Raw genomic sequence first — 14806 nt, forward strand, 5'->3', positions numbered from 1 at the left:
AAAGACGATTTGTTTCATTGCCCCGTACAACAACATTAAGGGACGTCTGGTTGACAACAAACAAGGTCCAATCACAAACCAGGTTTGTTGCAGATTCTTCCATTTGCTGGAAATCCAATGGAAAGTGTTTAAAGACGGGTGGGAGCGACATGCCCGCGTGTTCAATGAGGATGCATGCGTTTGAGTAGCTTCCCCGAGTCACCCAACTGCTATCGTAAGCATTTTTGTTCCACCATAGGGTGAGCCCTGGCTGCCCTGAGAATGACGTCAGACCTAATCGAATAGCCGAGTCGAACGCGCCCTGAGGAAATCAAGGGGCGGGCTCTGCACTGACAGTTTGTAAGAGCCAATCACAAACTAGACAACTCATCGTGGTCACGGTCAGGTTGAGGAAATACGGAGCTGGAGCAAACACAAAGAGACTTGCACCCCTCAAAATTCGCTTTGACCAAATCACACGAGCATCGTTTTCACTTTCACGCAGCAAAAGAAATCGCACTTGCAAGAACAAGATATCAAGGTAAGGATGTATTTGTGTATATGTTTTTTGTCACTTCCTTGACCATGGTCCGACGCAAAATATGAGCAATAGTGTTTGTACGTATTATGAAATCGTCGAAACGCACCTTCGTATAATTTCAGTGTTCAGTTGACAGCCTTTTCCCAGTGCTGAATGTTGTTTTTAAAGGCATTATATGATCATTTGCTTTTCATGCATTTGTTTGTTTCAATAATAGTAACACCACTCAATATATGTCTAAAACCTATAACTTTTTAAAATTTCAGCCAAGAGGATATAACACTTTTCGAGAAAACAGGGAAAAAACATGCACAAGTTTTGATCACGAAGCACGATTTTGTCTAGGCCTATATAAATCTTTTTTTCCAAAAGAAATCAGTCAATTGACAGATCGTTGGAAATCACCGGCATTAATCTTGATTTCTTCTGAATGACAGCAAGCCGGACGAAATAGCTTCACGGTATTAGTACCAGTACGATATTTAATACAAGTAAGCCTTTTTTGTGTATCAATTAGGTAGGTTACTTTTGGGATAAATGCAAGTGATACTATTATGCCTTTTAAGTGTTTCTTTAGTACTCAATGGGCATTGCGCAAGCTGTTTGAACGAAATGAGCTAGCCTACACTTTAAGGCTTACATTTTTAGAAGCTAGAGTTGCTTTCCCTGTGCTGTTTGAGTTACCCTAAACATGGAATTCGTGTTGAATTGCTATTTTTTCCTAGCAATACAAACGCCTTTCATAAGCCATTCACTTTGAATGAAACATCCAACAATAAATCTGCCCACGTTTTTAATGGTTATGGAATATTTGTTTTACAAATGTCGAATTATGTGCAACCAGACAATAATTCAGGAGATGCGTTCGTGCGTTATGGGCGCATCAGCAACCCAAAATTGTTTTAGAGGGTTGAAAACGTCCAAAGTCCAAAAAAAAGTATATAATATTTTTTTATTTAAATAAACATAAATATATTGGAAATTTCGTGAGAAGAAAAAAATCGAAAATGTTAGTGAGCATGGGTAAAGCCTTTAAATTTTTCAAACAGTGCAAAAGGTGACATTAAAGCAGTAGCGCCGTTGTAAAGTAAGGACATTGTATTGTCCGTAATTCATGAACTGTAGGTCAGATGCAAATAATTATATAGACGAATTTCAAAGCCATTGTGCAATAATGTAACAAAAGAGAATACTGGCACAAATTCATTTGATGCTACCTTGAATTCGCAATACCAAGATGACATATTGAAAAGCATGGAACAATTTTATTTTTATTGCAACGGCACACAAGAGAGAGGTTTGGTATTACTACCAGGCTATAAGCTACAAACATCCCGGCCCATGAAACTTAACTGCGATCTGTGATCGTCTATTTCCTCCGTATATGCTTTGCCACACTTGATTACAGTAGGAAGTGAGCTGACTTTTTGAAACTATACTGCAGGAATATAACAAATGATAATGATAGATGAGGCGGGTGTTTTGTGAAATAAGAGTATTTGGCGAAACTCCATACATTTAAGAGACGCAAAAACAAAAGTTTCTGTGTATAACATAGGCGTAAATCGGTGGGGGACGGGGACATGTTCTCCCCCCCCCCCCACTTTTTAAAGTGGAGGCCGGATAACATATGTTTATATATCGCCCCGCACTTTTTTCGTCCCCGAATAAAACTTGTAGCCTACATTTGATTCTATTGCACAGAAAAGCTCGAAAATTATGTTTAAAATTAATGATGATTTTTTTGCTCGACAAAATCGGTTAAAGTAGTCAGAATTTGCCACAGGAGATCGCACCACAGCGTCTAGAATCCAACATTTTTGGGGCCCTCAAGAGTGGCGTGGCCAGAAATTTTTCAGTGGGGGGGGGGGGGGGGGGGGGGGCGCACCACAGCGTCTAGAATCCAACATCCCACGCCGTCAGGGCTTCGCGCTTGCATTAGTTCTGATCAAGATGGGATCCCTCCTATGGAACGCCAAACGTACCAATTTATGATGTTACTGGATAAATGTTATTTAAAAATGTCGTCAGTCTATTAAACCAAAATAAAATCTCCGGTTTCTGCTGTGCGCGCGCGTCGACGTAGCCATGCGCGTCGGCAAAATGAAAACGTTTTTTTTTTCAATGAAAGATGATGTCTCAAAACCGACAAACTCACTGGTTTGACTGGAATCCTACTGCTGCACACTTTTAACGTGTTTTTAGATGGGGTTATGATCGACTTGATAAACTTTATGATAAACTTTATGTGGCCTCTCTGGACTCCCATATATTTACACTATTAAAGTTTAGTCGGGCACCATTTGCAGTCATCAGCCGACATTTGAAGCAAAAAAAATAGGCCGCGTCGCCGCACCACTTTTTTGGGCAAGCTCCATACCAGTAACCGGATACTTTTTTTGGCCTTATGTGATGTGGTCAAACTATTATGTGATGTGGTCAATCCATTATTTGATGACGTCAATTCATTATGTGATGTGGTCAATCCATTATGTGATGTGGTCAATCCATTATGTGATGTGGTCAATCCATTATGTGATGTGGTCAATCCATTATTTGATGACGTCAATTCATTATGTGATGTGGTCAATCCATTATGTGATGTGGTCAATCCATCATGTGATGTGGTCAATCCATTATGTGATGTGGTCAATCTATTATGTGATGTGGTCAATCTATCATGTGATGTGGTCAATCCATTATGTGATGTTTTCAATCCATTATGTGATGTCGTCAATCTATTATGTGATGTGGTCAATCCATTATGTGATGTGGTCAATCCATCATGTGATGTGGTCAATCCATTATGTGATGTGGTCAATCTATTATGTGATGTGGTCAATCCATTATGTGATGTGGTCAATCCATTATGTGATGTGGTCAATCCATTATGTGATGTGGTCAATCCATTATGTGATGTGGTCAATCCATTATGTGATGTGGTCAATCCATTATGTGATGTGGTCAATCCATTATGTGATGTGGTCAATCCATTATGTGATGTGGTCAAACTATTATGTGATGTGGTCAATCCATTATGTGATGTGGTCAATCCATTATGTGATGTGGTCAATCCATCATGTGATGTGGTCAATCCATTATGTGATGTGGTCAATCCATTATGTGATGTGGTCAATCCATTATGTGATGTGGTCAATCCATCATGTGATGTGGTCAATTCATTTTGTGATGTGGTCAATCCATTATGTGATGTGGTCAATCCACATCACATTAGCTTTCTTCTAGTTTCAAAATCCCATCGAAGGAAAGGAGGGAAACTGTGAGCCAAAACAATAGTTAACAATTTTCTTCAATCGTTAAAAGTTTAATTCTAAACAAATATTAACATTGGCATCCTTGCCCGCCCCCTCCGGATCTGCTGGTGTAAATTTTCGATTTGAATAAACTCCTTTTGATGAATAGTGAACATTGTACGGGTTTCCCCTTCACAGTATCGCTAAAAGAACGACACTAAATATTGACTCCGTATATACGCACGCACCCAAAACAAACAAATTGTTCCACGAGGACCATTTCATGAAAAGACCCCTCCTCTTCTCAGTCTTGTGAAAGGGTGGATTTCAGAGGGTCTCATTTTGTCTGTGGATTCAGTACCTGGGGACGGGGTCCAATAATTTGGGGAGGAGTCATTCTAGTGATGGGGGTTTTCAGTGGTTTTGAAACAATACAAATATCATCCGTGCCTTCTGTAAATTCTGAGTGGGCCACAAAGTGGTGAGATCTGGAAAGTGTGAGGTTATGCCCCCATTCCCCAATCCTGTTCGTTAAGCCACTGTTCAACATCACTGGAATAGTCAGTTGGTCGGTGTACAGAGCTAACCTCCGGATTATAATGGTGTTTGTATGTCTTTTACCAAATTAAGTCTCCCTCCAAACCCTGTTGGGATCAATCAATCTGGATACATTTTCCCACGATGAGGAGAAACAGCTAACAAATTATAATGTAACTGTGTCTCTTTGTGAACTTTCCTCATTCGAAGCGACAAAAGAAAAGTCTTGCACAACAATGCCTATTGTTTCAACTTATCAATAAGCCAACCTACTTTCAAAAATTCCAAATAAAAAGTATGAAACATATTTGTATGATTTTGATGTCTTGCAAAGTGTGACGAGAAACAAAACTGTTTTTAAATGACTCACCATGGGGTTTAGATTGACAGTTGGCTCAAGTTCTGAATGCTTACACCAGTATCTAAACTATCCTCGGATTCTTTGCGTTTCTCTGGACCCACTCTGTCAGCATATGTTTCTGATTTGTTTGGTATAACTACCAAGCTATAAGCTACAAACATCCTGGCCCATGAAACTTAACTGCGATCTTTGATCGTCTATTTCCTCCGTATATGCTTTGCCACACTTGATTACAGCAGGAAGTGAGCTGACTTTCCTAAACTATACTGCAGGAATATAACAAATGATATGATAGATGAGGCGGGTGTTTTGTGAAATAAGAGTATTTGGCGAAATTCCATACATTTAAGAGACGCAAAAACAAACGTTTCTGTGTATAACATGGGCGTAAATCGGTGGGGGACGGGGGACATGTTCTCCCCCCCCCCCCCCCCTCACACTTTTTAAAGTGGAGGCCGATTATCTAATGTTTATATAACATGCATTTTACTAAGCCAAAATTATGGAATGGAATAAAAACCGAAATCAAAATGGCCTGTCCAGATCTGTCCTCTTTTAAACGTCTGTACTGGAGGTCTCAAATTAAATATGTTTTGTTTACGTTATGCAGTTGGTTTGTTGTACTTGGTCTTCCTGTTTTTCTATGCATGAAGTTCTTGTTTTAACCACGTGTCTCTCTTTTTATTGTATCATGGGGTTTTATGTTAAAATAATGACTTGTTTTTCTCCGGTGTTATACATGTCATTTTGCCCATATTCAAAAGTTAATGTCACACGATTGACACCTTTTATATCATCAAGAGACACACATCGCAGTGCAGAACAGAACCGTTTGCTGAAAGTTTGCATCACGTGCGTGGTAAACACTGAAACCGATAGCCTACTGACACACCCAGAAAAACAAACACTCATGATATGACGAAAATAGGAAAATATACTTATCCGTTGAGACAAACGGCAAATACACATCGATACTGAATTGAGGACAGGGTCCAGAATATTACTCTTTATAATAGCTTGAAATTCCAGAATTAATTAATTATTAGCTGCAGAGTTTGTCAACCCCCCCCCCCCCCTGGATCCGCGCGTGCTGGTTAGATTGACGACATCACATAATTGATTGACTACTTCACAAAATAGATTGAGGATATCACATAATATATTGACTGCATCACATAATGAATTTACGACATCATTAAATAACGTTTATTCAGTAACATCATATAAATTGGTACGTTTGGAGTTCCATAGTTCCGCGTGTTGAACATATACTTTATACAATATATATTTTGTTGTCATTTGTGAAAGCTAAAAAAGAATTCGTTGAGTAAAAAAGGGTCAAATTACAGACTTCTTGCATTAGTACAAATCAGCTGGTCTTGGAATGATAATATAGCGGACGGTGACAGTACTTATAACAGTCAATAGGCCATCCAGATTTGTAAACATGCAGGTTAGTACAGTACAATCTCACACTAACCAGAATTTGTTTTACGAAGGAAACGCAGACCTTGCAAAGCATTCTGGGTATAGCTAACCGCCGTCACCTATAGTGCGCCCTCTAATGGATAGTCTGGTTCCCCGACCTGACAATTTCCCTCGACGTCCACACGTCTAAATTGTAGGATCCCTCCGGATCTGCTGGTGTAAACTTTGATTTGAATAAACTCCTTTTTGGAATAGTGAACATTGTACGGGTTTTCCCCTTGATTTCACAGTATCGCTAAAAAGAACGCCAGTAAATATTGACTCCGTATATACGCACGCACCCAAAACAAACAAATTGTTCCACGAGGACCATTTCATGAAAAGACCCCTCCTCTTCTCAGTCTTGTGAAAGGGTGGATTTCTGAGGCTCTCATTTTGTCTGTGGATTCAGTACCTGGGGACGGGGTTCAATAATTTGGGGAGGAGTCAATCTAGTGATAGGGATATTCAGCGGTTTTGAAACAATACAAATATCATTCGTGCCTTCAGTAAATTCTGATAAGTGGGCCACAAAGTGGTGAGATCTGGAAAGTGTGGGGTTATGCCCCCATTCCCCAATCCTGTTAGTTAAGCCACTGTTCAACATCACTGGAATAGTCAGTTGGTCGGTGTAAAGAGCTAACCTCCGGATTTGAATGGTGTTTGTATGTCTTTTACCCAATTAAGTCTCCCTCCAAACCCTGTTGGGATCAATCAATCTGGATACATTTTCCCACGATGAGGAGAAAAAGCTAACAAACTATAATGTAACTGTGTCTCTTTGTGAACTTTCCTCATGCGAAGCGACAAAAGAAAAGTCTTGCACAACAATGCCTATTGTTTCAACTTATCAATAAGCCAACCTCACTTTCAAAAATTCCAAATCAAAAGTATGCAACAAATTTGTATGATTTTGATGTCTGGCAAAGTGTGACGAGAAAAAAACCTGTTTTTCAATGACTCACCAATCACCATGGGGTTTAGATTGACATTTGGCTCAAGTTCTGAATGCTTACACCAGTATCTGAACTATCCTCGGATTCTTTGCGTTTCTCTGGACCCACTTTGTCAGCATATGTTTCTGATTTGTTTGGTATTACTACCAAGCTATAAGCTACAAACATCCCGGCCCATGAAACTTAACTGCGATCTTTGATCGTCCATTTCCTCCGTATATGCTTTGCCACACTTGATTACAGCAGGAAGTGAGCTGACTTTTGTAAACTATACTGCAGGAATATAACAAATGATATGATAGATGAGGCGGGTGTTTTGTGAAATAAGAGTATTTGGCGAAATTCCATACATTTAAGAGACGCAAAAACAAAAGTTTCTGTGTATAACATGGGCGTAAATCGGTGGGGACGGGGGACATGTTCCCCCCCCCCCCCCCGCCACTTTTTAAAGTGGAGGCCGATTATCTTATGTTTATATACCATGCATTTTACTAAGCCAAAATTATGGAATGGAATAAAAACCGAAATCAAAATGGCCTGTCCAGATCTGTCCTCTTTTAAACGTCTGTACTGGAGGTCTCAAATTAAATATGTTTTGTTTACGTTATGCAGTTGGTTTGTTGTACTTGGTCTTCCTGTTTTTCTATGCATGAAGTTCTTGTTTTAACCACGTGTCTCTCTTTTTATTGTATCATGGGGTTATATGTTAAAATAATAACTTGTTTTTCTCCGGTGTTATACGTGTCATTTTGCCCACATTCAAAAGTTAATGTCACACGATTGACGCCTTTTATATCATCAAGAGACACACGTCGCAGTGCAGAACAGAACTGTTTGCTGAAAGTTTTCATCACGTGCGTAGTAAACACTGAAACCGATAGCCTACTGACACACCCAGAAAAACAAACACTCATGATATGACGAAAATAGGAAAATATACTTATTCGTTGAGACAAACGGCAAATACACATCGATACTGAATTGAGGACAGGGTCCAGAATATTACTCTTTATAATAGCTTGAAATTCCATAATTACTTAATTATTAGCTGCAGAGTTTGTCAAACCCCCCCCCCCTCCCCTCTGGATCCGCGCGTGCTGGTTAGATTGACGACATCACATAATTAATTGACTACTTCACAAAATAGATTGACGATATAATAATAGACTGACTACATCACATAATGAATTTACGACATCGGGTGTCGGACGCTTCGCCCCATTTCCACGTCGCCCCATGTCACTTCGCCCCTAACCACTTCGCCCCATCCCCACTTCGCCCCATCCCCACATCGCCCCATTTCCGCTTCGCCCCATCCCCACTTCGCCCCATCCCCGCTTCGCCCCATCCACGCTTCGCCCCATCCCCGCTTCGCCCCATCCCCACTTCGCCCCATCCCCACTTCGCCCCATCCCCGCTTCGCCCCATCCCCACTTCGCCCCATCCCCACTTCGCCCCATGTAGTATGAAAAAGATGAAGGCTAGGGGTGCAGACCAAATAAACTGCCAAAGACCCCGATAATAAATGCTCCCAATTCTAGAAACTCAGGAAAAATACAAACTCTCTGATGAGGTGCTCGAGACACAGATGAGAGAAATGATGGCTCTATCCCATTCAGAGACGCCTCTCCTATTGGCTTGTGAATAAAATCATCAGCCGCTGGATTCAAAAGAATCCGTAGGTATGGGTCAGTGAGTTAAAAGGAATTCACTGCCTTGAGGAAAATGTTCCGTCAAAATTTGTCTGATAATATCAGACAAATTTTGACGGAACATTTTCAACTTCATTTAGATGAGATTGGTTCCTCCAAGAGTGAAATTAGGATGTCAAAGGTATTGTCGTTCTCAGATAAGTGGGAGACGGGTTGGTATAGCCGGGTTGGGAACAAAGTTGGATCTTTTACTTCAAGCTTTTTTCTCGGTAGGGGAGAGCCTAGCTTGAGAGGTTATGAATTGTTCATTTGGTGATGGGCTAATTCTTTCCGTTGGTTAGCAATTAGTGAATCTGTTGAAATTGTTTTTTTTTAAGCCAAAAAAATAGATGAGATTTTTTTTTTTTACATGTAACGGCTGGGGCGAAGTGGGGATGGGGCGAAGTGGGGACGGGGCGAAGTGGGAATGGGGCGAAGTGGGAATGGGGCGAAGTGGGGATGGGGCGATGTGGGAATGGGGCGAAGTGGGGATGGGGCGAAGTGGTTAGGGGCGAAGGGACATGGGGCGACGTAGAAATGGGGCGAAGTGTCCGACATTCACGACATCATTAAATAACGTTTATCCAGTGACATCATATAAATTGGTACGTTTGGAGTTCCATAGTTCCGTGTGTTGAACATATAATTTATACAACATATATTTTGTTGCCATTTGTGAAAGCTAAAAAAGAATTTGTTGAGTAAAAACTGTCAAATTACAGACTTCTTGCATTAGTACAAATCAGCTGGTCTTGGAATGATAATATGGCGGACGGTGACAGTACTTATAACAGTCAATAGGCCATCCAGATTTGTAAACATGCAGGTTCCTCGACGTCCACACGTCTAAATTGTAGGTCAGGCAGTCTCCGTGGCTAAAAATAAGCATGACGACATTGACGGCCCTTTTTCGAAGCTCGGCTTCGCTTCCAAATTCGCTTTATCACTTAAAGATTTTAATGTTCCGATCAAATTTTTAAAAATAAATCACATGCTTCATATATCATACAGTTATGATATACAGTTTTATACTTCTGTAAGAAAACACTGACTAATTTTGACCTGGAAACTTCAAATTTAGACATCCAAATAGCACTGTAAGTAGGTGGAGCCGAACTGAGACCACGCCGAGTTTTTGAAAATGCCAGTAACGGTTGCCAAATTCAAACCAGTACATGACGCAGCAAAATGGTCGCACTCGTATACGATCCGAGTAAAAAAATCGTTGTTGAATTTCAAGTTTTCTAAATACATATTAATTATAAACTAGTTTTTTTTTAAGTTTTTAATAAGTAATTAGCAGTTAATAAAACCTATATTATACTCGGAAATACTCGGGTACCATCCGATTGTCGACGAAGTGAATTCGGCAAACTTCGGAAACTTTCGGAAAAAGGAGGAATTCCTCCCGTTTTAGTCACGTGACGTAAATTGTAATACAATGTATTACCGGAGGCTACCCAACCTCGTCCCCAGGGTGTCGAGCAGTACGCGCCCACCACTACCTGCTCTCTCACCCTGGTATTGGATCATTTGCATGTGCAAGATTTTTGAACACGTATGCAAATGAGGAACAGGCTGGTGCCTGGATCTGCGTTACACATTAGCGTTTGTTTTGGTATGCGGTGTCTGGGGTAAAAACAGAGTCAATTCGTAGCAGCGCGAGCATGGCGTGAGTTACGAAAACACGATTTTTGAAATCAAACTGTTACGATCTTATCGAAACAACATGCAGTATCATATTTCATATTAATATGAGCAAATTGGAAAGGAAATTAGTATTTTCGAGAAGGCGTGGACGAATGATCGCGAAAACACGTACTGCACGTTGTGAATAATAGCACCAAGTACACGATAAAAATCCATTACTAGCCAATTGCGGTATCCAATCAGGATACAGGAAGAAAGTTTCCTATCCAGGGTTTACTATTGGAAACGCGGTTGAAAATAAAGTAAGCACTGGGGACGAGGTTGGAGGCTACCGGACCAAAGATTCATCAGGAATAGTCAGAATCTTTTGGTCTGGGAACCAGACTATCTAATGGATAGATAGATAGTGGACGTTCGCTCGTACCCCCCCCCCCCCCCCCCGCCCTGCAAACAGGACGCTGGGATACTCTGATGAGCTTCACAGAATCTTGTGAAGGATGTGGCCTATGACCTATGTATAAAGCATCTGACTGCAGCTGTTGAAGACCGCAGTTAGACAAGGTGCGCAAATGCTATCCGAAAACTTCCCATAGAAATGCGCACATTCCATACCGGGTGTGATTTCTGTTTCATTGCGTACCATGTGAACAACATTTTGAGCGTCGCACCGTTCGTTATTCGGAACGGAGCCTGAGCAAGTGACGGGAATTGTACATTTACATCACAGATAATTTTTACAGAATTTCCTACATTATTACGCTTTTCAACGAGAAAAAAAAAAGTCTCTAAAATGGAATAAAAAAGTAATGAATCAGTCTTAACGGCCGTTTCAAACCTTGCAGAGTCATGACATTGATGACGCACAGGTCACTGGTCACGCAAAATCCAACCAATCAGAGCGTGAATTCATCAGAGTATCCCAGCGTATTGTTTGCAGGGCGGGGGTAGTCTGGTTCCCAGACCTGGCAATTATTCCCGACGCTCAAATTGTAGGTTAGGCAGCCTCCGTGGCTAAAAATAAACATGACGACATTGATGGCCCTTTTTCAAAGCTCGGCTTCGTTTCCGATTTCGCTTTATCGCTTGTAGCTTTTAATGTTCTGATCAAATTTTTAAATAAATCACTTGCTTCGTAATATCATACAGTTAAGATAATACAGTTTGAAGTTTCTGTAAGATAACATTGACTGATGTTGATCTGGAATCTTCAAAATTAGGCACCCAAATAGCACTGTTAGCAGGCGGAGCCGAATGAACCCCGAGTTTTGGAAAATCTCGATAACGGTCGTCAAATTCAAAATTGTACATGACGCTGCAAAAAGTTCCCCCATACTATCCGAGTATATTTGATTCACAAAACAGTTGTTGAATTTCAAGTTTTCTATATGAAAGCAATGAATATTAATTATCAACTCATTTTAAATAAAATTAATAAGCAATTAGCAGTTAATTAAACCTATATTATATACTCGGAAATACTCGGGTGCTATCCGATTGTCGACGAAACGACTTTTCGGAAAAAGGAGGAATTCCTCTCGTTTTAGTCACGTGACATAAATTGTAATACAATGTATTATCGGAGGCTACCGGACCTAAGATTCATCAGGAATAGTCAGAATATTTTGGTCTTGGAACCAGACTAGGCCGGGGTGGGGGGGGGGGGGATACGACCGAATAGTGGACGATGCATAGTGGACGGGTGCGCCCTCTAGTGATCGAAAGTGGACGGTGCATAATTATGCACCGCCCACTATCGATCACTAGCGTCTTGGGCCAAGACTAATGGAAGGGTTAATGCCGGTGTTACGGTCTAAGTTATCACGTCAGAGGTCACGTTGCCGCCGGGTAAAAAAAATGATAATAATAATACTCAGTTAAAGTTTAACCAAAGATTAAATTAGATGCATCAATAATACTTCCTTTGCATTTGTTGCTTGCCCTATAAGGACCAGCCTTTTTTTTTTTAAAGACTTTAGGTCTAACTGACCCACTCGCGCGCTCGCACTTGTGAATAAATAGACTTGCTGCTGATCTCTCACACTATAAACTGTTTTCCATTAAAGTTGTGAATTGTATGTTCAATGTTGCGGGCATCTTCTTAGCCCAACAAAAATACTGTTCCATTTTTTCCCCATTATTACTACACTTTTAAATAAAAACAGTATTTTTTATTGATCTGGCCTTGTTTTTCAAAGTTTGAGATTTGTTTTTACGTTTACAATATAGATGAAGCTGATAACGGTCGTTGTCTTGTTGTGGTCGATACTGCACCACGCCCTCAACTGCACCACGCCCTCCGGTGAAACGCCTTGCTACTCCTGCTGTCAACACGGTACCCCCGGAGTGCCGGGTATCCCAGCTGTACCCGCACCACAGGGGCCCATGGGTCCCAAGGGGGAGCTCGGGACCCCGGGGGAGGTCGGTCTGAAGGGGGACAAGGGAGACAAGGGCTCGGTGGGCACACCAGGCGCACCAGGCGAGACAGGGGAGCAAGTTGTGGGCCAGCCTGGCCAGCAAGGACCTGCGGGACTGTCTGGTTCGAAGGGGGAGAAGGGAGACCCAGGACCCACGGGCCCGATGGGACAACAAGGCGAATCCGCCGCAAATGCCTCTCAAGTAGCCTTCACCGTTGCGAGAATCACAAGATACAGTGCCTCAGGCGGCCGCCTGATCTTCGATGAGACCGTGTTCGACGAAGGGGCAAATTTCGACTTATCCGCGGGCACTTTCACGTGCGCGGTACCTGGCATCTACGCCTTTATGTTTTCAGTCTTGAAAACACATGACTCGAACAGTATTTATGTGTCTTTGTATAAAAACACAGAGCGAACTGTGACAGTTCATGATAACACTCTAGGATACCATCAACTGAGCAGCAGCTCAGTGATGTCGTTGGTGCCAGATGATCAGGTTTATTTATTATTAAATGGCGCTGTTCATGGTACTACTGCTAATTTCACTTCGTTCACCGGGTTTCTGCTGTACGCAAACTAGGTATACATGTACATGCACGCCCCTGACCGACTTGGGTCAATGGCCCGTGAAAGTTCAGTTCAGTTCGGCATACAGACGTAATGGCTTAATTAGCTGAACAAGTAGTAGTCGCTGAAAATTAATTTGATTAACTTTATATAATAATTGATAGCTTTATAAGTACATTTATGTACCATACGATACATATAAGCATTTGCTCTATAGCGTATTTAGTTGCCTAATCAATTTGGTGTTTCTCACTGGAACATAAGCAAAACCGGCTTTGGAATTTCTAACGTTTATTTTTTTCAATTGATATAACACGATCTGTCGAAAAGGGCGTTCCTCGCTAGCGCACAAATTAACCCTTTTTTCAAACTTGTTCACATATCACTTGGAATGTTAAAAAGAATGCTTTGTTTCTAGTTGACAGACTATTCCAACCAGTGGTTGATTAGTAAACTATACCATTGAGAAACGAATGAGGATAATTAAAGTTTGTAAGCATCAGCAATTTAAAACAATGAATAATTAATAAGACCAAGAACAATCGTGCTTTTCTCGAATAAAATTAGGGTGTACAAATTAATGTAGCAGAAACTTCAAAAGGTGTTGCCAATGGATAGTGACAATGGCGCGTACAGTTAGGTTAAACTATGATAAGAGTATCAAACTCTGCTTCCATGATTAATAATCTTGTGTTCACGAAGAAACACTAACTGAAATATTTTGACAGTGAATGCCATTATAACAGTAAAAGAAAAATCGTGTGGATCGCTATAGAACACTGGCCAATTAGATTAAAAAGAAATGAAAGCAGTTAATCTTTCAAAATGAGCATGTTTACTGTTTGCCACCGTCTTCTTCCCCCCCCCCCCTTCTCAAAATTATTTTCTTGGTCCGCCGGTGTTTATACTCGTTTCAACTTGGACTTGACTGCAGCCTCGACCTAAGACGTCCAATTAACCATCAATACCTGCCGTAAATTCTGTCACCTTCTTGGCGGCTTTTGGAGAAGCATAACGTAGCATCAATGTGTACGCGTTTTTCAAAAGCATGCATTGTGTGGGCCTATAATCATAGAGTCGCGTTTGAACCCCCTTTTTCGACCACGCCCTGGCCCTCTAGATACCCATGTAACATTCCCATACCGTGACAGGTCTACCTATATATGCAGTCTGTAATATACCATGACTCTGGCACTCAATGCATTGGCAGATCAGAACTAAGATATTCCCGGAGGGGGGGGGGGGGGGGGAGGGGGCTGGGGTACAATAAATACAAGCTCTTTTAGGGGGAGGTAGGATGAGACGTTGTAAACACCAAGCAATAAATCGAGATTTGCAATACGAATGACAATATCATGCGGGAAATTTAAAGAATTTTTTTTTTTTTTC

The 14806-nt window shown here is 41.1% G+C and overlaps 1 protein-coding gene across 1 annotated transcript; it reads left to right on the top strand.

The window, feature by feature from the left end:
- Nucleotides 1-278: 278 nt before the first annotated feature.
- LOC119740542 (collagen alpha-1(X) chain-like) lies at nt 279-14246 on the top strand. Its single transcript, XM_038215887.1, has 2 exons — nt 279-520; nt 12663-14246. Exon 2 carries the CDS (start codon nt 12663-12665, stop codon nt 13428-13430), a length of 768 nt encoding a protein of 255 aa, XP_038071815.1. The 5' UTR covers nt 279-520; the 3' UTR covers nt 13431-14246.
- Nucleotides 14247-14806: the final 560 nt, after the last annotated feature.

This window comes from Patiria miniata, unplaced genomic scaffold, assembly GCF_015706575.1.
Source record: "Patiria miniata isolate m_02_andy unplaced genomic scaffold, ASM1570657v1 HiC_scaffold_5, whole genome shotgun sequence".
NCBI classification, from domain to species: Eukaryota; Metazoa; Echinodermata; class Asteroidea; order Valvatida; family Asterinidae; genus Patiria; species Patiria miniata.

Excerpts from the sequence above, each read along its gene's own strand:
- LOC119740542 (XM_038215887.1), top strand. The coding sequence starts at position 12,663 with ATGAAGCTGATAACGGTCGTTGTCTTGTTGTGGTCGATACTGCACCAC.